This window comes from Berghia stephanieae, chromosome 14 (assembly GCF_034508935.2).
Source record: "Berghia stephanieae isolate SIO BIC M18660-M18661 chromosome 14, UCSD_Bste_1.3, whole genome shotgun sequence".
Taxonomy (NCBI): Eukaryota; Metazoa; Mollusca; class Gastropoda; order Nudibranchia; family Aeolidiidae; genus Berghia; species Berghia stephanieae.
This window is the reverse complement of record NC_088373.1, coordinates 3076863-3099774: the sequence shown is the minus strand read 5'-3', so window position 1 is coordinate 3099774 and position 22912 is coordinate 3076863. Positions and strand designations below refer to the sequence as shown.

Below are 22912 nucleotides of genomic sequence, written 5' to 3'. Positions count from 1 at the left end.
GCTCACTCATTTGCTCTGTTTGTATGCCGGTTTGATTATGAGCCATTGATCATTTGCCCTGTGATGACATTGGTTGGATTTTGTTTCCATTTATCTGTTCTCATATTTGATTTCATTTTAATTAAATTCTTTTTCTCTACTCAGGTATTTGCCTTGTTTCTTGATTACGTGTTGCATACCTAAAGTTGTGTAGTATGCCTTGTCCAACAGCATTAGCTCAGTTGATAACACACTGGACTTCAGTTGCATACGATGCCTGATTCAGTCCCCAAGGGTAGTCTTTTTTCAGCGAGTGAGAATCTTACGCTTATCAAATCATAATTGGAAAGTATCCTGCGTGAAACCATCATCCTATTCAAGGGGTATCAAGAAATTGTTCCTAATCCATACCATGCTACATGATCCAGAGTAAGCCCTATGCCTATAAGTATAAGTGTAAGCGTCCATGATCTTGAAGATCTTGAGTTGCATAGCTCTACTTGCTGAAATATGTAAAAATCAGTGTTACTGTGAAAATAAAAAGTTGTTGATGGACTTACAACTAAAAACTGACCAAATTGGACCTTGATTACACAAAGAAAGCGTCTCTTTCCTATTCTTCACGCCAGGATAGGCATATTGAAAATAAAATCATAGGATTGGAGACGAGTACATCAGCCCATGTGCTTCAATTTGGGATTTGAACCGGGGCATAAAGTTGTAAAACATGGTCTGGTTGGTCACTGCTTTGGTTCACACAGTGATTATTTTGATCACAACATTGAAAACCTCATGGGGTGTGACACACCCCAAAGGGAAAAATAGGAGGTTTCCGCGTTTTCTCTACTCATACATAAGGGGGTGTGATACACCCCAAAAGACATAAATCTCAAAATCCAGTGATGACCTTCTGGGGTGAGCAAACTATGCACGTGAGATAAACAAAATTTGGACAGGTGATAGATGGGGTCAATTTAGGAAAAGTCATGAAATTTGAAGGCTTTAGGACAAAAACTGTTGACTTTAGAGCGAAAAAATATGGGGTTGGGGTGTGATACACCCCAATGGTAGAAATAGGGTTAAAATCAGTTTTGAGAAACAGTAATACTGTTTCTCAAAACTGATTTTAAGTACTGTCTGAAGAAGGATTTCAGGCCTGAACTGTTAAATGCTTAGTATTTTGTTCTTTTTTTAATCAAGCTGTTACAATCAGTTTTTGTACATTTAAATATCATATCATCCTGTTGATGTTGTGACAAATGCTTTGTTGTCATTGGGTGTTCCAAGATCAATGACCAGTGCTTGCTCCTCCTCAACACTGAGTCTGCTACAGGACAAGGCAACATCTCCTCCGCCAACACCACTAGCACCACTTTCAACATTACTGTCACTGACAGCATTACCACCCAAATTCTTTCGGCCAATTTCATTGTCATTCTTACCAGTCATAGAATCACTACCATTTTTACTCTCACCACCAACTTGAACACTACTATCATTACAATCTCCTACGGTCTTATTCCCGCCACAACCGATATTTTTACTACTTTTCTTACTACTATGCTTGCTATACATGTCACTCGCCTGATTTTTATGTTTTTGGATTTCAGAATTTTTCTCCCCTTTATCAATGTTAATTTGAATGAGGCCATCAGTGGCGAGTTTCTCATTCCCTTCCACAACCCTGTGCTCTTTAGTCCGGTCATTTTTCTCTTTCTTATTTGTGTTTCCTACATCGGACTTCCTGTGACGACCATCACCGGAATTGGACGAAAATCTGTTAGCAGTCTTCTTGTTTGACATTTCAGTTATACTATCGCTATCACAACTCTTGGGATTTGGGTTTCTCTCATCACCATCCACATTCTTGGCGTCTGATCCTTTTACAACAGAATGACTTGCAAAACCATCTTCATGATTAACACTTTTTCCCAAAACTGGACTATATTCAACTTTTCCGAAAACTCTCGTCGAATCACAATTTAACTGCTCCTTGGCCCCTTCTGAAACATTTTGGCCACTCAATAATTGTTTTTCACTCCTATTATCCAAATCCAAATTTTTGTCATTTCCAGACTTTTCAGGATCAAACGCATCAGCGACTTTTTCATTAATCATGACATCACCACTTCCACTCAAATCCACAGAATCATCTACAGAAGATAAATCACACGATTGAAAGTCGTGGACTTTTTCCTGGCTGGGTCTGACAATAACAGCCGCGTTCTCCACCAAATCTAAAGATACCGCGATTCCATCATTCTTTTCTTTTAACTTGGGTGATTTTCGAGCAGATTCCTTCATCACTTCTTGTTTTTCAAAAGCTAATGGAGAAGGCACGGAGAGTAATGGCGAGGATCTCCATACAATCCTTTCACTGTAATAAACGTTGTCTGAAATATCATCAGAGGCTGAATAAGGGCTACTGGTCGAATTTACACTAATTTTATCCTCGCTCAAAAATCTTTCACCGTGAACAGATGGAGACAATTTTCCTTTTAGAGTTGTTGATGTCAATGATGGTGATAATGATGATGATGAGGATGAGTATTGTTTGGATGACAGAGGCCATGATGACAAAGTAATAGCTGAAGGCAAAGATGAACTAGATTCCGATGAAGAGATTCCAACGATGGAATTGGATGTATTTGACAAAGGTAATTTCTTAATGCGTGATTTGCTGGCTGAAGATGAAGATGATGACGATGACGATGATGAAACAGCCAGAGGAATAGATTTTAGGGAGCCTGATTTCACTTTGACATGTTGAATGTTGCCAGAAAAAATCCCAACAGTCTCAATAACTGGCTCGTCTTCATTTAGAGTCCTTTCTCCATGACCAACCTGCAAATGGTGACTACTGCTTTTATCATCTTTGTCGATTATGCTGTCATTATTATTATTTTTGTTGCCATTCTCGGTGCCAGATTGGGGTCTCCTGTGTGTAGAAACCTCTGAAGATTTCTCCATTTCCCTTTTCAATTTGTCAACAGCAGAGGAAGAAGACGCGGAACCACCGCTTTGTTCTGAACGTTTCATTCCTAAAAATTTCTTCAATCTTTGGTCAGTTTCTCTGTTAATCTTATTGTGTAAAATAACAGGAGTAGCCGTTGAAATGGGTGGAGCCTGACTAGACTTGACACCTCCAGCTATTCCTCCTCCTCCTCCTCTTCTTCCTTTCCTCCTCACCCTTTCCTTTGTAGCTTTCTCTGCCGATATCACAGTCAGGGATGAGGCAGAGGATTTATTGATTTTGGAATTATTTGGGATTTCGGATGACAAAATTTTGTTTGTGTTATTAGATTTGTCAACGCTTACAGACAATGACAAAGGTACTGCTGATGATGATGACGACGATGATGATGATGATGAAGGGATGGAAATAATTGCTCCACTAAATCCAACCATCTTTCCTTCCATACTGTGAGGAGCTACTACACTACTGTTATTGTTGCTTACCTCTCTACCACTTTGGCTTTCATCGCCAGTACTTAAGTCAATAATGCGACCTGCCTGATGGAGAAAATTGGGGTTTGTGGTAGTCGTCGTTGTTGTTGTCACTGCAATTGTGAGAGTAGGGATAGAGGGGTTCATGATTATAGATCCAGCAACACTTGTTGGGGAAGCAGAACTTTTTGTAACTGAAAGATATTTCTTGTGGTCCAGCTGTGATGATGGGAGGGATAATGTAGACACTGCTGAACTTGGAGATGCTGGATGGCTGACAGTTGAAGAATATAATGATGATGTTGTTGACGTTAATGATAATGTGGTTGAAGATGACGATGTTAACAGTGGTGGGATGTCGATTATTGATTTAGATATCTTTGTGTTTTTCCGAAGATTTTGAAAATTTTCCACCAATGGAGATGAAGGAGATATCGTCTCCTTATTCGATGGGGAGACATTTTGTCTTTCGGGTTGCTCTTGTTGTTGCAGGTGTTGCTTTTGTTGAGACAAAAAATTTCGGACGAAAGAGGCCGTCTTGGCCGAAACGGATTTGGTAATGTGTGGAAATCCTGGCACAATCAAGCCATCCCTGTCATCTTTTGAGACATTCTTGTTTAGGTCTTCACCAATCCCAGACGATGACGTTATGACATTTTTCTCATCTTTACAAGGAGTTGTCGAGGAATAGTTTTTGGCTGACAGGTTTAATGGCATGTCAGATGAATTTATGATTGCAGCGGAGGTTGAAGTGTCAGCATTCTTGGTGTCTGGAGGGAAACTATATTTGAAGACACGTTGGGCGTGTTGAGATCTGGGATGGTGCAAGTGGGGTTGGTGGATTTCATTGCGTGAAAGCGAAAGATTGAGGATGTTTGGATGTAAGGCAGAAGGGTTGGATACTTTGAGAACAGAGACCTTTTGGGGCAGTGATTTGTCGGTCAGGCATCTCATAGTGTCCGATGGCAATTCTTGAGTTGATAAAGATCTTTGAAATAAAACTGGAGGGTTGAGTGATGGTCTGTCTTGAAAATTCGCGTCTTGGCTGGGTGATTTTGAAGGCATCGATGATACTTTTGATAAAGGTGGTGAGGTGCTGTTCGATGATGGATGAGAAGATGATGATAATGGTGATGTTGATGATGGTAAAATGGGCAAGGATCTTAAAACAGGCATTGGTGATAGTGGTCGCAACCCGCTCTTTACATCTGATACCGCTGGCATAATGGGAGATGGATTGAATTTGTACATTTCCAGTAGTTTTTTATACAACCTTGCTTGATTGCTGGTGAAGGTGAGGGGATCGGCGGAATTACTAGTAGATCCAAGGTTAGAGGATGAACCTCTTGGAGATGAAGGGTTTGAGTGAGACGAAGACAATGGTGATTGCGATGGCACAGACAGTTTGTTGACGTCTCTCTGTGACTGTTGCTGATTTTGATGACCAAACCTTCCTAATGGCACTTGGTGTTTGGTATCAGCACCCAAAGAACCGGAAGATGTAGAAGAGCCATTGCCGCTATTACTCAATTTTCCTGGTGGATCTCTCACGATTGGTTTCCCAGAGAGACCAATGGCGCCGGTTGGAATGAGGGGCCTTGTGGATTTGGATAAAATGACCACTTCATTGACACTTGACGATAACGATGAGAATGACAAAGGTACCGTAACACGAACACCCTCTGGAGAACTGTCCTTGACCTCCTGCTTCACATTCACCTTAGAAATTGACGAAGGGGACAAAGAAGATGAACCCAGATTGCCATCGGAATCTAGCACTTCCGTCTCAACTTTAATTTCTACTACAGGTCGCACAATTGGGGAAGACGGCAATGGAGACAATGCCTGTTGGGATACAGGTGATCCTCTCCTCCCTACGCTGTCCACAGATATTCTACGGTTTGGTTCCGATATCATCACCATATTTTGTATTGACCGGCTGGACTGGTCAAAAGACTCTGTCATAATTTTGTCACTGCCTTTAGTTCCTTGTTGCAGCAGAGAGCTGGAGACTGGATGCTGCCGTTGCAATAAACTGCCAAGATTTTCATCTTGATCTCGGCCATTACCAGGGTCAGGACCACTCCTGTTTCTTCCATCATTGCTTGGGTCAACAACCATCATCACTGATCCTGACTGATTCTGGGGGAAAATAATAATAGTGATAATAATAATAGTGATAATAATAATAATAATAATAATAATAATAATAATAATAACAACAACTCCTGCCATCAGCACTGCCAAACCTAGCCATGAAAATTTGTAGAATTGAGAGCCAAAATGAGTAAGATTTTGAAAAAAATGCATACAATCTGTCAAAAATAATAATTAGCGCTAAATTTAATGATTGGCAATTAGACCACCACCAGCAATATTATAATCGATATTTAAATTAATGAATAAACTTTATTCTTTGTAGATTTAATAAATAGTGTTGACTTCCAGAATCCACGTATAAATCTAATACGACCCAGTCCTGTAATATTGTACTAATTGTACTGAACCACCAATATGGAATTCCGGGTGAAGAAACAGATTGAATGTTCAAGCATACTAAAATAGTGTATGAATGTTAAAAATGTTTAAATAATAGAAATTTAATTATGCGTAGAAACCCTCAGCAAATTGTGTACAATGAACAAATGTTACAGTGAATGACATAATCACTCGGATGGTGAAAAGGTTTGAACTGAGATATTGCCAAGTTTAGTTAGAAGGACAGTTTCGATCAAAAATGAATTCTTGTCATAAATGGTTAAAATAACCCTTTTTTTTTTTTTACATTTTTACATCTTCGGGAAATACCAAAGCTTAATTTCACTTCGAGATATTTTTTACAGCTAGTCAAGTTGAAAAAGTATGAAATTTGAGAAAAGTTGCTGGATACCTTTCCCATACATCGGACTATAACTTCATAAAAAATCACCTGATTTACTTCAAATAAAATAAGATGCTCTGGGGAGCATATTCTTTAAGAAAATGCAAAACAAATGCAAATCCAAAATTTTCACCTTCCGACTGATTACGTCATGCAGTGACACAAACATGCGTAAGAATACTCATTTTTTACATAAGGTTTTCCATGACCACAACACAACGACAAGTAGACTGAAGTCGAGAAAGAGCTTCATAACGGAACAAAGCATCATCCCTGACCATGCAGCTGTATACAGACAGTGGGACAATCATGCAAATGAAACTGTTGAAGATCCAAGAGAAGAACTGCCCTACGAAACTGAGCTCCCCAGGAATGAATGGGTATCACTGAACAGAGCACGGGCAAAAAATGGGAGAACATGGAAGCATGAATAAGTGGGGGCTGGCTGAGACTAGCTTGCATACATTATGTGGATGCCCAGAGCAGACGATGGAGCACATCCTTAGAGAACGCCAGGATGGCCCAGCTGCACTGACCATGACCTAAGAGTCTGCTCCACAGATGCTGTGGAGTGGGTTCGGTGTTGGAGTGACCAGCTATGATGATGATACATAAGGTTGGCATCACTGTGTTATATCCATGCCTTACCTTAACGGTGAGAGTGTTCCACTTATTATCCTGTTTATCCTGAGCCACTGAACCAATGAGCTTGAGGATGCTGTGGAGGTTCCTGCCTTGAGCAGCCATCGTGGCCGTTACGCCGGCATAGTTTGTCAAATCAGGATTGGCGCCTTGTTTCAACAGCAACTCTACCAAACTCTTTTGGTTGGACTCGGCTGCATGGAATAAAGCTGTCCGACCACTTTTGCCATCCTGTGAAAAGAGAAAGCCATAGCCAAGTACACAATGAGTAAAATAAAATAATTGAAAAAAAGAATTGATGCAGCTTTAAAAAAAAAACAGAAAAAACAATCAATGTTAAAAGTAGTGGTATGTAGATAAAGTAAAATAATTTGAGAGATAATTCAATAACAGCGTGGCTCAGCGTTACGGTCTTTGCTTGGTACCCAAAAGGTACCGAGTTCGATCACCCGCCGCTGCGCTGTGTGACCTTGAGTAAGTCACCTGTCCTAGCTCAATTTGCGGTGCTGTCCTCGGCTCACACCTGGATTATTCCAGTCTTCCCTTGGAATAGACCCTAGAGATAAATTTCACCTATGGGATGAATAAAGGGAATTTCATTTATTTTTTATGTATTTAAATTGTGATGAAACAGTATACTGATGATTTAAAAAGAAATATTTTAAAAATTGAATGAAACAGTTTAAAAAAATAAATAACAAAATACTAAACGCAGAACATGTCAGACTCAACACTCTTCATCAGCTAATTACAGTAAGACGGCAATGATAATAGTAATAATAGTAATAATAATAATAATAATAATAATAATAATAATAATAATAATAATAATAATAATAATAATAATAATAATAACAACATATGATTTTTATATAGCACCTGACCCTGTATATCAACAAGCTCAAAGTATATAAAATATATAATTCACGTATAATAAGAAGCATACTGAGAACAATCGAAGCAAAAAGAAAAAAATGAGAAAATAAAACCATTTGAATTTGATTTCAGTTAAAACACTTGAAAGTTTGTTCGTCAATATTGCCAAAACTGTAATCAAACAGGAAAACATATAAAAATGTAAAAGAATAATACCTGACCCATCGCCTAAATTTGATATTATGTCATCCTAACATAATACCATTTTGGGACAGTGGTTCACAAATGTCATACTCATATAATACCATTTTGAGACAGTGGTTCACAAATGTCATCCTAACATAATACCATTTTGAGACAGTGGTTCACAAATGTCATACTCACATAATACCATTTTGAGACAGTGGTTCACAAATGTCATACTCACATAATACTGTTTTGAGAAAGTGGCTCACACATTTCATCACCACATAATACCATTTTGACACAGTAGTTCACAAATTTCATCACCACATAATACTGTTTTGAGACAGTGGTTCACAAATTTCATCACCACATAATACTGTTTTGAGACAGTGGTTCACAAATTTCATCACCACATAATACTGTTTTGAGAAAGTGGCTCACAAATTTCATCACCACATAATACTGTTTTGAGAAAGTGGCTCACAAATTTCATCACCACATAATACCATTTTGAGAAAGTGGCTCACAAATTTCATCACCACATAAAACTGTTTTGAGACAGTGGTTCACAAATTTCATCACCACATAAAACTGTTTTGAGACAGTGGTTCACAAATTTCATCACCACATAATACCATTTTGGGACAGTGGTTCACAAATTTCATCCTAACATAATACCATTTTGGGACAGTGGTTCACAAATTTCATTCTAACATAATACCATTTTGAGACAGTGGTTCACAAATGTCATACTCACATAATACCATTTTGACACAGTGGTTCACAAATGTCATACTCACATAATACCATTTTGAGACAGTGGTTCACAAATGTCATACTCACATAATACCATTTTGAGACAGTGGTTCACAAATGTCATACTCACATAATACCATTTTGGGACAGTGGTTCACAAATTTCATACTCACATAATACCATTTTGACACAGTGGTTCACAAATGTCATACTCACATAATACCATTTTGGGACAGTGGTTCACAAATTTCATCACCACATAATACTGTTTTGAGACAGAGGTTCACAAATTTCATCACCACATAATACTGTTTTGAGACAGAGGTTCACAAATTTCATCACCACATAATACTGTTTTAAGAAAGTGGCTCACAAATTTCATCACCACATAATACCATTTTGAGATAGTGGTTCACAAATTTCATCCCCACATAATACCACTTTGAGCAGCGGCTGAAAAAATACATCCCAACATACCATTTTGAGATAGTGGCTCACAAAATTCATCCACACTTAATACCGCTTAGAGACGGTGGCTCAAAAATTTCATCTGACATCATAATACCATTTTGAGACAGCGGCTTACAAATGAAATGTCATTGCCACATTATAAATAATACTGTTTTGAGACAGTTGTCCACAACATGAAGAATGACTTACAGGCAGATCAATGTCAGCTCCAAACTTGAGGAGCAGCTGTACCTGCTTCATGTCCCTGCTAATGACAGCCAGGTGGAGAGGAGAAAGGCCTGCAAGAGGGAGAAAATATTCATCTTTTTTTTAATCTCTAAAGGATACAGTTTAATCATGGTTTGTAATAATTTGAGGTTTCATTGTTTTAAACTATTCAACAATCTGAAATGTTTTTTGGTAACAGCTATTTAAATATAGAGGTGCCTAAATGAGCCCAAAAAAAACAAACAAAAAAAAATGGAGAGAAAAATAAAATGAATGAATGTGACTTGCATAAAAACACGGCTAAGTGGTCTTGTGGTATGACACTCGCTTTTGGATCGGAAGCTCCTGGGTTCAAGCCTCGCTTGGCGAATAGTCGATTCCTTGGAGAAGGCTCTTTACTCACATTCTCTTACTGTACTCAGGTGTATAATGAATACCTCGCCGTTAACAGTGTTGTCTCTGTCCGAAAAAAAAAAATGTAATATCGCCTAACAGGCATCATGTCCTGTCTTACAAGTTAAATATTGCTGTTGGCCAGAGACCCCTTGTAAAGTGCTTTGAGCATGTTCAGTCGATATTGCTCTATATAAAAAACTCAATTTTATAGCACCAGCTGAGTTTGTTTTTCTCCAAGGCCTTAAATAATTTTCTTTCTTTCTTTAAAAAAAAAAATAAAAAATCCTGATCAAGTATTTTGATAATTTTAACTTGTTATGTTAAAATATGGTTAAAATAGCTCAGTTGGGTAGAGTCATCGTTTTACACATTATGGGACTGAGTCCAATCCTAGGTGAAGTTGAGGTTTTTTTTCTAACCCCCCCACCCCTTGCTAAACCAGAAGTGATTGGGTAGCTGGGGCTGTTAGATCTGGTAGAAAGTACTTTGCAATTGACTAGCGCCCTATCCAAAGGGTGAGAAGCAATTGGTATTGTCCGTTTCAGGCTTTAAAAATCAGGATAAACTCCATGGGCAGTAAGGCCCTGAAGGACCATTTAATGTTAAAATATAATGGGATTTTTTTGTTTTTTAATTTAATTTTTGTTTTCAAATTTTGATGTTATGCAACACTTTTTTCTTTCAATTACTCTGATTTATTTACCTTCAAAATTTCGAGCATTTAACTCAGCATGAGGACACTGTTTCAGTATCAGCTCCAGACAGTCATAGAAGCCACCTTGCACAGCCATATGGATAGCAGAGGAGCCTGTCCAATCCACAGTGTTGATGTTACCGCCTGATGTGATGAGTAATTCGACCGCTGGGAGGAAATTCAGCTTGACTGCCAAATGAAGGGGTGTCTGAAAACAAACCCAAAAACAAAATATATATATATATATATATATATATATATATATATATATATATATATATATATATATATATATATATATATTGTTGTCAATTATTACGAATTGATCGAATGCTTTGGCCGAAAAGTTGTGTGTGTAATGGGAACAGCGTCGTTGATTTCATATGGCTGTTGGTTGTCAGTCCAATGAAGGTGAAGCGATTAAGCGGAGATGGTGTGCGATTATATGGAAATAATTCTGTTATTCGGGGATGTATAGCGTATAAGCGGAGTGTGCGATTAACCGGAGTGAACAGTACATTGAATTATGTAAGAAAGAATGAAAATAAGATATAACTCACCTGTTGTTGCTTATTAAACTTGTCAACTCCCTTGACTGCAATCCTCATCAGGTTTATAAGCTTGGTCACCATCCGCATATTCTCATGGACCACTGCTATGTGAAGAGGTCTGGACACAAAAACAAACAGTCAACAAATAATCAGTCCCATAATTCATCGCATCTATCTAGAGCAAACCTGCTGACAACTTCAAATTGTTGGCTTCAATTTCAGAACTGTTTAAAGGCAATAAATTCAATAAAAACTCGTCGAAAATGAAGTTTACATGCCATGGCACAGACCTGCCAAATTGAAAACTTCAAATTTAGTCATTTTTATGTCAATTTTTAGTAATTTGACAAGGAAATTCGTAATTTCTGAAATTGTGTATGAACAACCACAATATTATTATTATTATTGTTATTATTATTATTATTATTATTATTATTATTATTATAATTATTAATAGTAGTAGTAGTAGTAGTAGTAGTAGTAGTAGTAGTAGTAGTAGTAGTAGTTGTTGTTGTTCTTCTTCTTCTTCTTATCCTTATTATTATTATGTAAGTATTTCTAAGAATTAAAAATTCGTAATTTTCCAAAAAAATTCGTTTTGGCCATGAAATTTGTCTAAATTCGTCAGATTCGGCAGGTAGGCAAGGATTAATGAATCTGAACCTGCTTGGGATAGATTGGTGTGAGTCCTGACATAATCAGTCGCATGGTGAAAATTTTTGTTTTGCGTTTTTTTTTGTTTTTTTTTTTATTTGCATTTTTTTGAAAGCCTAATGTCTCCTGAGCATTTTAATCTTTATATGAAGCAAATCGGGTGATTTTTCATGAAGTTATGGTCATATGCATGGGCTAGGGTGTGAACCCTAATTTTGGGAAAATCGCTTCCAAAGTTGACAAGAGTTGATATTAAGTATACTAATTACCTTCATAAAAAAATTTTTAATGAAATATTTAGGAGTAGAATTCAATTAAAATATTTCATCAATATGTAGAAAATGTTTGATTTAATGATTTTTAAAGAGAACTCATTGTCCATAAAATTGACCTCTTGACTAACATTGTCAATATCTCCTTTTGAATCTTTTCACCATGTGACTGATTATCTCAAGGACGCCCACATATGTTACAGTGAATGACAAAATCAGTCAGACGGTGAAAAGGTTTGAACTGAGATATTGCTAAGTTTAGTTAGAAGATCAGTTTTGATCAAAAATGAGTTCTTGTCGAAAATTATTCAATCAACCCTTTTTGTACTGTACATATTCGGGAAATATCAAAGCTTAATTTCACTTCTAAATATTTTTTACAGCTAGTCAAGTTGAAAAAGTATGAACTTTGAGAAAAGTTGCTGGATACCTTTCCCATACGTCTGACCATAACTTCATGAAAAATCACCCAATTTACTTCAAATAAAGATTAAAATGCTCTGGTGAGCATATTCTTTCAGAAATGTAAAAAAACAAAAAAAAAATTAAATTGCAAATCCAAAATTTTCACCTTCTGACTAATTATGTCATGACACATACGGTGCCTACTATTTTTCCACCCCACAAACTACAAAGTTTTATTATTTGAGAAAGGCAGGTCTGATCTCTTGCGTCAACTGTTGGAATAATTGAGGAGGAAGAACTCAAGATGTCCATGAGCTCTCTTAACCATTAAATAACAATGTGAAATTGAATGCAAGCTTCAATTTAATATACGAACACAGATAAAATAGATTTTTCGAGTTTCCCCTTTATCAACAAAACAGGATGAACGAAACACTACAGACGAATGAGATTAATGTAGTAGTGGTGTTGTTAAGATGAATAAACAAAAACATCAATGCGACCCTTTCTCTCGTCTGTGGCACAGGAAGCAGGCAGTGAATACATCCATGTCTAGCGCAGCGTGTAGGTGGAATGATAATATACCTAGCTGACTAGAAGATCTAGTTTTGTTTTGTCTTTGACGCGACAAATAAAAATTTTCTTTTGCTTTTTTTTAATTCGGCGTTCGAATAGGAATAAAACTGATTTTTTCGAGGCACGAAAAAAAACTCTTTTATTTTCTTTTTTGTTTGTTCTGTTTTTTGATGGTATGAATTTGATTTTTACGTTTAATGTTTTATTTTTTTTAAATTTAAGAAAAAAAAAAGTTTTAATATATATATATATATATATATATATATATATATATATATATATATATATATATATATAAGCATTTAACAGAATAAATAAAGAAAAATAATACTCTAGGAAATCCGACGATTGTCGGAAGATTTACAGGCCTGTATTCTCAATCCTGCCTTCTGCCATTTCAAAACGAAGCCCCCCCCCCCATCTATGAAATATAAATTAATGATCAAAGATTATCAACTCCTGGACAAAGTCATCACCGATATCAACGCACTCTTTGCCACTGGCATAGCAATTCGTGAAATGCAGTGATGTAAGAAACTTTGTCCTGACACCCGATAACTTCTTTAGTGCCCAGTTTCACGTCTTTTTCTGACTCAAATCTTTCTTCAACTCCAATGAGACTTTCTCCCTATTTCTGGAAATGGACATAAGTCAAGGGAAGTGAGATCAGTTTGGGATGACCCAACAATTCCCTATCCATCAGTGCTGATGGTGGCACAAAATGAAAAAGGAGGAAAATTTTTAACGATAGTCTTTACGATCCATTTTATTGTATTATTGTATTATTTCATTGGGGAGTGATGTTTATGTAGTGAGAGAGAAAACTTACAAATCTCCGTCCTCATCAGGTGTGAGAGCTGTTTTGATTTCCATCAATGTTTGCATGGTAATGATGGGGGGAGCTTGCACGGTAAAAGTAGCTTGCACTTGGCCAACACTACTCACTGAAAGAAAAAGCAAATAAGTTATACAATATTTTATTAAATAATCATAAAAATTACATCCTTATGCAAGATATCGTAAGATGGCATTATCTCGCCATTCCACAAAGGAATATATATATATATATATATATATATATATCAAAGGGGTTAAAATGTTGTAGTAGTTGTATTGCTAATCAATTAAACTATGAATCAAACTTTATCATCTGTTTCTTCCCAATTAATTTAATACAAGATTGGGATGATGGGTCAAATTCGTGATAAAGCCGGGCCCAGTCAACGCCACAGCTGCAGACAAGTTAGTATCTAAATTACCTTCCTCCTCGGCATCAGATATATCTTCTACCATTTTTTCCTCCTCCACCTGGGCTGCTCCAAGGAGTTTCCTCTTCTTCAGTGGCAACTGCTTTTGAGATTCCTCTCTGAAAAAAAGTGTAAATGTTGCTGCTCGAAGCTCGAAGAAATAAATAATAACGTGAAGTTGAATGTAAGCTTCAATTTAATTACAAAAACAGATCAAATGAATGTTAACCCTCTCGTGTTCAGATTCTTTTTGGGGGAGTAGATAATGAGTTCCCTATATGGCCATGTCAATCATGTAGACATCCTTTGATGATATAAGCCTACTCTTTGATATCTGTAGTCGCCTTTTCGTTTCTACGGTCACTCATGGCTAAACTCCGCCCAGAAACGATTTCATAGGTCCGTCCATCACCAAATTTCAAACTTATGTTCTCGTGAGTTCATAAGTTTTTTGACCGAAGAACGATTGGCTACTGAGCATCTTGACCCTTCAACGATTGGTCGTTCTGGCAGCTCACGTGTCAACAGCCGTCAACAATGAATTGAATCATCGTCGATGCAGTGGAAGACGGCCAGGGAATAGTTGCGTCACATCGCCACGTTGTTGAATAAATTATCCAGGCATGGTCGATAGGTAAAAAAGCCAAATTATGTTCTAGTTACATTTGAAACAAACAATGTATATCACTGATCTCGTCTCTTTGAGATATAAAGAATGATATAAAAATCAAGAAAATTGGCCGATAAATAAAAAAGTTGCTAAAAAAAGCTAAAATAAACAAAAGCAATTTTTAAAATCAAATTTATTCGTAAAACAGTTGGTTTTCAACCGATTTTTATGAAACAAAGACCAATATACTTCTTTTTTCAAGCTGATTTCAGCAATGTGACTTTCAAATTCCTCAGAATTATATTTTTTACTTTTAGATTTTAGCTTTTAGGCCTACTCCATAAGGTGTTATATTCCTCGCATAACAATAGCGTAATACATCGACGGGGGGAAGCGTCTTTGTTTCGCCCAGCTGGATAGATAGCCTGTGATTGGTCGAACACTTTGAGATGCTTGATTCACAATTCTACACGAACGGACCCCGGTGGTCTATCAAAGAGGTGTAACAAATTTATTTACCGACTATTTTTCTTGGTGCTAAAATTACAAAGTAATAATTTCGCATCAGAAAAAATAACTCTGAAGTTCCTATCTCTTTATCACAATAAAATTGATACGTCGAATGACAAAATCGACCCACAAATAAGGGAGTTATAAATTATTCATAATATTTTTTAAAGTTTACAATAATGGTCTTCAAAGTCATTTTTCATCACCAAAGTCGTAATTTTTTACCGATTTTTACCAAACAAAGTGCAATGTCAATGATTCTCACCCGCAAATAAAATAGGATTTAAATCGCAATTTCTGAAACGTATTTTCTTTTCTGTCGGCAAATTTATAAAAATCAAAGCTAAAAACACCCTGCGGCAGTGACAGGGCCTGTCATTTCCTTCACAACGATTGGATTTTACTTACTGAGGCCAGTCTTGACTACCCCGCCCATGAATATTATGCCGTTGTCGGTTTTTGTCGGGTTGAATCTTAAAGAGTTAAGGGTTTCCCCTTTATCAACAAAACAGGATGAATCAAACATAACAGATGAATGACATTTGTCATTTTTTGGGGAAAAATTTTGTTCTCTTTCTCTTAACCTTGCGGTAACTTAAGGAAAAAAAAAGTTTTTTTCTCTTCTAACACTGGGGCCAAAATGCTGGGAAATCAAAATCCGTGATATTTCTTTCATTTCCATAAGTCTGTTATCGTCCCCAAATTTCTGTACCAATTAGGGACGATGTGTAAAAGTAGGCAGGTATAACTTATGTCATGTAGACAATTATGCTGTCAGTTTTTTTTTAAATTAAAAAAATAAATTGAGCTTTTATATAGCGCAATATCCGCTAAACATGCTCAAAGCGCTTTACAAGGGGTCCCTGGCCAACAGCAACATTTAACATTTTGGACGGAATATGACGCCTGTTAGTGTTAGGTGATATTACAATTTTTTTTCGGACAGAGACAATGCTGTTAACGAGCATGTACTCATTTTACACCTGAATACGGTGAGAGAATGTGAGTAAAGAGCCTTCTCCAAGGACTCAACTATGCGCCAAGCGAGGCTCGAACCCAGGACCTTCCCATCTGAAAGCGAGTGTCATACCACTAGACCACATAGTTGTTTATTGATCATAAGGCCATTTATAGGTATCCATAACAAGTTGAACTGTATACAAGTCAGTTAGGCTGTGAAGTGAGCTTCCTGCGTTTATCTATGCAGGCTTGTATCAAAAATCAGCTTTTGCTGACAATTTTACCTTTCACTTGCCGATGTCTCGCTTCTTTTCGTTTCTGTCAAAGAGGACAAATTTGGCACAGGGCCTGAAGGCAACTGAAGGGATCCAATACCAGCCGGTAAGGAAGGAAGACTAACCACTTCAGGTGTTGATATGTTCATAGACAATAGACTGGCAGATGAGGGCAAACTGGCACTATCTGTTGATTTCAACTGAAATTTTTTTTATTGAATTAAAAAGAGATAAATGTAGGAAACTTAGGCCTTAAGTTCATACAGTTAGGTCAGTGCTGAGAGAAATAAATTGAACCAGCTCGCTCAAAATACTGCTAATAAAAATCATTTCTATGTATTATCTAATTTGTGTTGGGTGAGCGCTTTTAAAAATGAAAGCATTGATAAATAATACATAATAATAATAAATAAATATAATAATAATAAAAGTTAACGATATATAGCGATCAACCTCCTCATAAAAAGTGATCAGAGGGGATTGATTTACAATTTAATAGTTCATTCAAACATTCATTCACAAATTAACTCAAGAACACCTCTGCAACTCTTCTGAGAACACAGACACAGAAGGAAAAAAAAAACACACACACACACACACACCCATTCATTCTCTCTCTCACACACATACCTACATAATTACACTTCTTCTTCACTAACATTAAAAGCAGCAGTATGTTTGGACTATTATATAACACAGTGCTGATGGTGCCAAAAACTGAAAAGGAAGGAAAATTTTTAATGATTGCCTTTAAGCCCCATTATTTTTACAGCATCACCCCCCCCCCCCCCCCCCCCCCACACACACACACACATACATTTTTTAGACCAATTGAGATAATAAACTATCATTGATACTCTAGCTAACTTTTAGAGAGTGGGAAACTGCACCTATTTGTTCCACCACACATCAAATCTCTCACTGCCAGTACATTTGATCGAGGGAAATATAACTTTTAAAAAAAGGGAAAATTCCTCCTTTGACTGAAAAATCGCGGATTTCCGCGGATCCGAGGAAAACCATCAGCATTGATAACATTAATCATTAATCTAGTTTTAAAGTTAAAGCCTATTCTGTTCCTTGTTTTGATTTGCATGTCAAAAAAGCATAATCCTGGGACATACGGGGGTCATTTCCATGCACAGAGACGCCAACTTAAAATTTGACTCACAAGAATTTCAGACACCACTCGGAGGAATTTCACTGCCGAAAGAGGAATTTCTGCAAACAAGGAAGGGAATTCGGATGGTATTTGGCATTGTGTTTATTTATCCTATAAATCTAAAGTGATAGGTGATTAGAACTATACGATAAGTAAACAATGCCAAATACCATCCAAAGTCCCTTTATTTCAAATGAAGTGAAGCTCCAAAACCTCATGGTGGTGGTTATAGTGATAATGATACATGGGTAGTAGTTGTAGTAGTAGTATTGGTGGTGATGATGTAGTAGTAGTGATGATGATGAGGTGGTGGTGGTGATTATAGTAGTAGTGGTAGTGATATTGATGTGGTGGTGGTGGTTGTAGTAATAACGGTAATGATGTTGATGTGGTAGTTGTTGTAGTAGTAGTTGTGGTGATTGTAGAAGCATTTGCAGTGATGATGATGTGTGGTGGTTATAGCAGTGGTATTGATGATGGTGTGATGGTGGTGGTTGTTGTAGAGTAGTGATGGTTGCTGTTGTAGTGGTAGTGATAGTGATGACGTGGTGGTGGTGGTTTGCTGTTGTAGTGGTAGTGATAATGATGTGGTGGTTGTGATGGTTGTATGTAGTCATGGTAGTGGTGATGTGGTAGTTGTAGTTGTATTAGTCGTGGAGTGATGATGTGATGTTTGTTGTAGTAGTGGTAGTAATGATGATGTGGTAGTGTATGTTGTAGTAGCAGTGGTAGTGGCAGTGATGATGTGGTTGTGGTTGTTGTAGTAGCAATGGTGATGATGTTGTGGCGATGGTTGTAATAGTAGTGGTAGTGATGATGAAGTGGTGGTGGTTGTAGCAGTAGTAATGATATGGTGGTTGCTGTTGTGGTGGGTAGTGATGATGTGTTGGTGGCTGTTGAAGTAGTTGTAGCAATGATGATGTGGTGGTGGTGGTTGTAGTAACTGTGGTAGTGATGATGATGTGGTGGTGGTGGTTGTTGTAGTAGGAGTGGTAGTGATGATGATGATGTGGTGGTTGTTGTAGTAGTAGTGGCGGTGATGATGTGGTTGTGGTTGTTGTTGCAGTAGTATTGGTAGTGATGATGATGTGGTGTGGTGGTTGTTGTAGTAGTAGTGGTAGTGATGATGTGGTGGTGGTTGTAGTAGTAATAGAGGTCGTGATGATGTGGTTGTGGTTGTTGTAGTAGCAATAGTAGTGATGATGATGTGGTGGTGGTTGTTGTAGTAGTAGTGGTAGTGATGATGATGTGGTGGTAGTAGTGATGATGTAGTATGTGGTGGTGATGGTTACTGTTGTAGTGGGTAATGATGATGTGATTGTGGTTGTTGTATTAGTAGTGGTAGTGATGATGATGTGGTGGTGGTGGTTATAATAGTAGTGGAAGTGATGATGATGTCGTGGTGGTTGTAGTAATGGCAGTGATGATGATGTGGTGGTAGAGGTGTCGGGTGGGGGGGGGGAGGGGGGGGTGTACCCTTGGAGCAATATAACCTCACTGGAATTTGACAGAAGTTGCCCGTAATCCGAATATTTTTGCTCTAGACCGGAATTTTTTCCGATGATGAAACCGGAGTTTTGGCATCAATGCATAATGCATACATATAACAGTAACAGTCACATTTTTATTATTTAAACAAATATTCTCCAGATCACCATATCAGGACAGTCCCAATTTTATCAGGAAGATTGGCCTTTATGCTAGCATAGCATACTCATATACCAAAGTGAGCTGGTGGACCACAATCCCACACAATGGCGCACTTTGTTCAGTATCCCCTGCTTCAGATATTCACCCAACTGAAAGGTACAATATGAAACCATTTTGTAAAATACCCCCTCCCCCCTTAAGTAGAATTTTGTTTTTAACTTTTGTGTAGTGCGTATGATCTAAGACAATACATTTAATGCTCAGTAATGTGCTACACAAAGGTATGGATGGTTGGAATCAATTTAATTTCATCACATATTTTACTTTTAGTTCGAACCTCCTGAGCACGCTGTGCCAGTCATAAAAAAATTTCTTCATTTGACAAGTATACCTTTCAGAATATAGAAATATCTACCTGAGACTGAGAATTTTCATTACTAAGGCTCGGGATTCTGCGGGGTGAGGCAGGTTTTGTTTGTCCGACAATTTTGGGTGGAGACTTCGATTTCGATAATGTCACTGGTGCCCCTGTGAATCCCAGGGCTTTTATTTCCTTATTTTCATTCTTCGTCCCCTCAGGTTTGAAAGCCTTAGTTCCAGTATCATTAAATTTACCCTTGTTCAGCCTTTTGTTTGGTTTAGATGACTGAGTATTTGTTATTGGGGTATCTTTGTTGTTCGATGTGGTGTCAGTGTCAGTGTGACACTGAGATTCGCTTGGCCAATTGTCATATTTTGCTTTGACTTTGTGCCTCTTTTTAGGGGTGGGGCGAAATAATTTGGCATGAGAGGACATTTCTGTATCACCAGTTTCTGTAACATCATTTTTGGCAAATTTTTTACCCACAGTTCGAACTTTGCCAACACGCGAGTCATCACTTGACTTTGTAACGTTATCATTGGTGGGTTGACCTCGCTTAGCCTTATTCAACCTGACTTCGTCTGAGAGTTCTGTTGTGTCATTCAAAATATCGCCAACTTTGTTATCATATTCAATAATTTCTTGCTTCTTTCTTCCTCTTTTTGACCTGCGAGTTGCACCCTCGCCTTTGTTTTTGCTTCCGCGAGTAGAGATCATAAACAAAGCCTCCGCTGCTGCCATACGGTCTGCTTGCTCTTGTTCGTCCATGTTGTCGATTGTTGTTGAGTTTGCGGTCGAGCAAGAACGTCAACGTCAACTCGAGGTAAGATCAAAAAGTAGGTCGCGACGTTTTGAACATTCCTCAAAAATCAAATTACGGGTGGTTACACTCTACTCACGATAAATGAATATGTAAAACTGAATATTGAACATATCTAAAAACATTCTAAATTTAATCTGGTCACATCATAGAGAAAATTTCCATTTCGACGAAATCAAACATTCATGATCCAGAAATTTTTGGAAAGCACCGACTCCATGGGGAAATCCCAAGTTCTTGTCACGTGATCATCCTTCCCAGTCTTGCAGACAAATGGATTTCCGCGGGGATTTCCCAGATGGTTTGCGCATGTCGGGCGACCTTATAATCTTCAACTCTTTGCATTATTTTTAGAAACTAATGTAATGTTGCTAAGCTCAATGACTCGATCAATCGATAGCAACCGTGACTAATAGATGGAACGACATTGGCGTCACTCAGCTCTTTATTATTGTTTTTAGCCATTTTAATGATTAGTTCTCACTAAATTATACGAAACAGACCATAAACGTTAAAGATTAAACATCGTTTTGTGCGTTAGTTATATCCTAGAAAGAGGAGAGCTAACGTAGCTCCTCTTTCTAGGGTTATATCAAGCATAAATAGCTTACATTAAAGCCTATGACAAAGAAGGCATGTTTCATCACTAAGGTCAGAGCTACCAAAGGACCAACGTGAAAGTCACTGTAAACTAGTAGACAAATCCGACTTGATCCGCCATCCAAACAACAAATCCGGTTTAAATCTATCTAGCGTATTATTATTATTATTATTATTATTATTATTATTATTATTATTATCATCATCATCATCATCATCATCATCATCATCATCATCATCATCATTATTATTATTATTCATATTATTATCATTATTATTATTCATATTATTATTACTATTATTATTATTATTATTATTATTATTATTATTATTATTATTATTATTATTATTATTATTATTATTATTATTATTTTTATTATTATTATTATTATTATTATTATTATTATTATTATTATTATTATTATTATTATTTTATTATTATTATTATTATTATTATTATTATTATTATTATTATTATTATTATTATTATTATTATTATTATTATTATTATTATCTAGCAATTCGTTTGTTTCTGTAGTATTGGACATCGATGTCTTGGCACGCGTGTAATAAGCCCACCTATAAAATCGATACAGTTGCGTAGTTATTGTGTGTTGTTGCAACATAACGTTACTATTTATAGCTCATTTTGTGATCTGTTTTCGTCGATGATTAATAATATGCAATCGTTTATGTTGTTTTTGTTTTGTTTGTAAGGGTTTTACGGCGCTTGCAACACATTTAGGTTTTATCAGCGCCAGTACAAAGAAAGAAAATGGAATAGTAAAACGTTCTAGAATTACAATTAAAGCACCCAAGAAAAAGTAAGACAAAGGGGAACAGAGAACAAATAGGGATCAGATGTAGATTCCAAGAGCATACCACCAATGTACTTAGTTTGAAATCACCCACAAGTCTCATCCAGACATAAGCACAAAATCCAACAAAGAGGAACACATTCAAATGCTTACATTATACATTAAAAAAATAATACATAACAGAGAGATGATTTACAAGGAAAATAATATCATCTCCCAAAACAATAACTATGCATTTGACTGTTTCCCTCCCAGCTAGGATTCCGGCCAGTGCCAGGACAAAACCAAGTAATCTCATTCCGAGACATAGACAGAAAACATGTTGGAAAACAGATATAAGGGGATAGAATGTTTTTGTTTTTAAGGGTTTTACGGCGCTTGCAACACATTAAGGTCATATCAGCGCCAGTAAAAAGAAAGAAAATGGGATAGTAAAAAGTTATAGAATTACAATAAAGCATCCGAGAAAAGGGAAGGCAAAGGGGAATTGGTTCAAAAAAGAAACAGGTGTAGATTCCAAAAGCACTCTATCAAAGTACTTAGTTTGAGATCACTAAAAGTCTCATCCAGACACAAGCACAGGTCCCAACTAAGAGGAACACACTCAAATGTTTACCAATCATATAATATAATGTGTAAACTAAACATAATACAATGCATAACAGAGAGATGATTTACAAGGAAAAAAATATCATCTCCCAAAACTATAACTATACATTCGACTGTTTCCCCCTCAGCCAAGGACTCTGACCAAGGTCAGGACAAAACCAAACAATCTCATTCCAAGACAAAGACAGAAAGCAATTGGAAAACAGATAAGAGGGGATAAAAGACACAGCAAGTACCTCCCTGCCCGCTATGGGAGGTAGGAACCCCACCCAGTAAGGGGATAGAAGACACAGTGTG

General features: G+C 37.0%; 1 protein-coding gene across 1 annotated transcript; it reads right to left on the bottom strand.

The window, feature by feature from the left end:
• Positions 1 to 1157: 1157 nt before the first annotated feature.
• LOC144959865 (uncharacterized) lies at positions 1158 to 20859 on the bottom strand. Its single transcript, XM_078892671.1, has 9 exons — positions 19823 to 20859; positions 16605 to 16795; positions 14253 to 14359; positions 13823 to 13937; positions 11096 to 11204; positions 10545 to 10743; positions 9428 to 9516; positions 6956 to 7180; positions 1158 to 5568 (listed from the first exon to the last, which is right to left on the bottom strand). The coding sequence occupies exons 1-9, from the start codon at positions 20534 to 20536 to the stop codon at positions 1216 to 1218; spliced, it is 6102 nt and encodes a 2033-aa protein (XP_078748797.1). The 5' UTR covers positions 20537 to 20859; the 3' UTR covers positions 1158 to 1215.
• Between the last annotated feature and the right edge of the window lie 2053 nt (positions 20860 to 22912).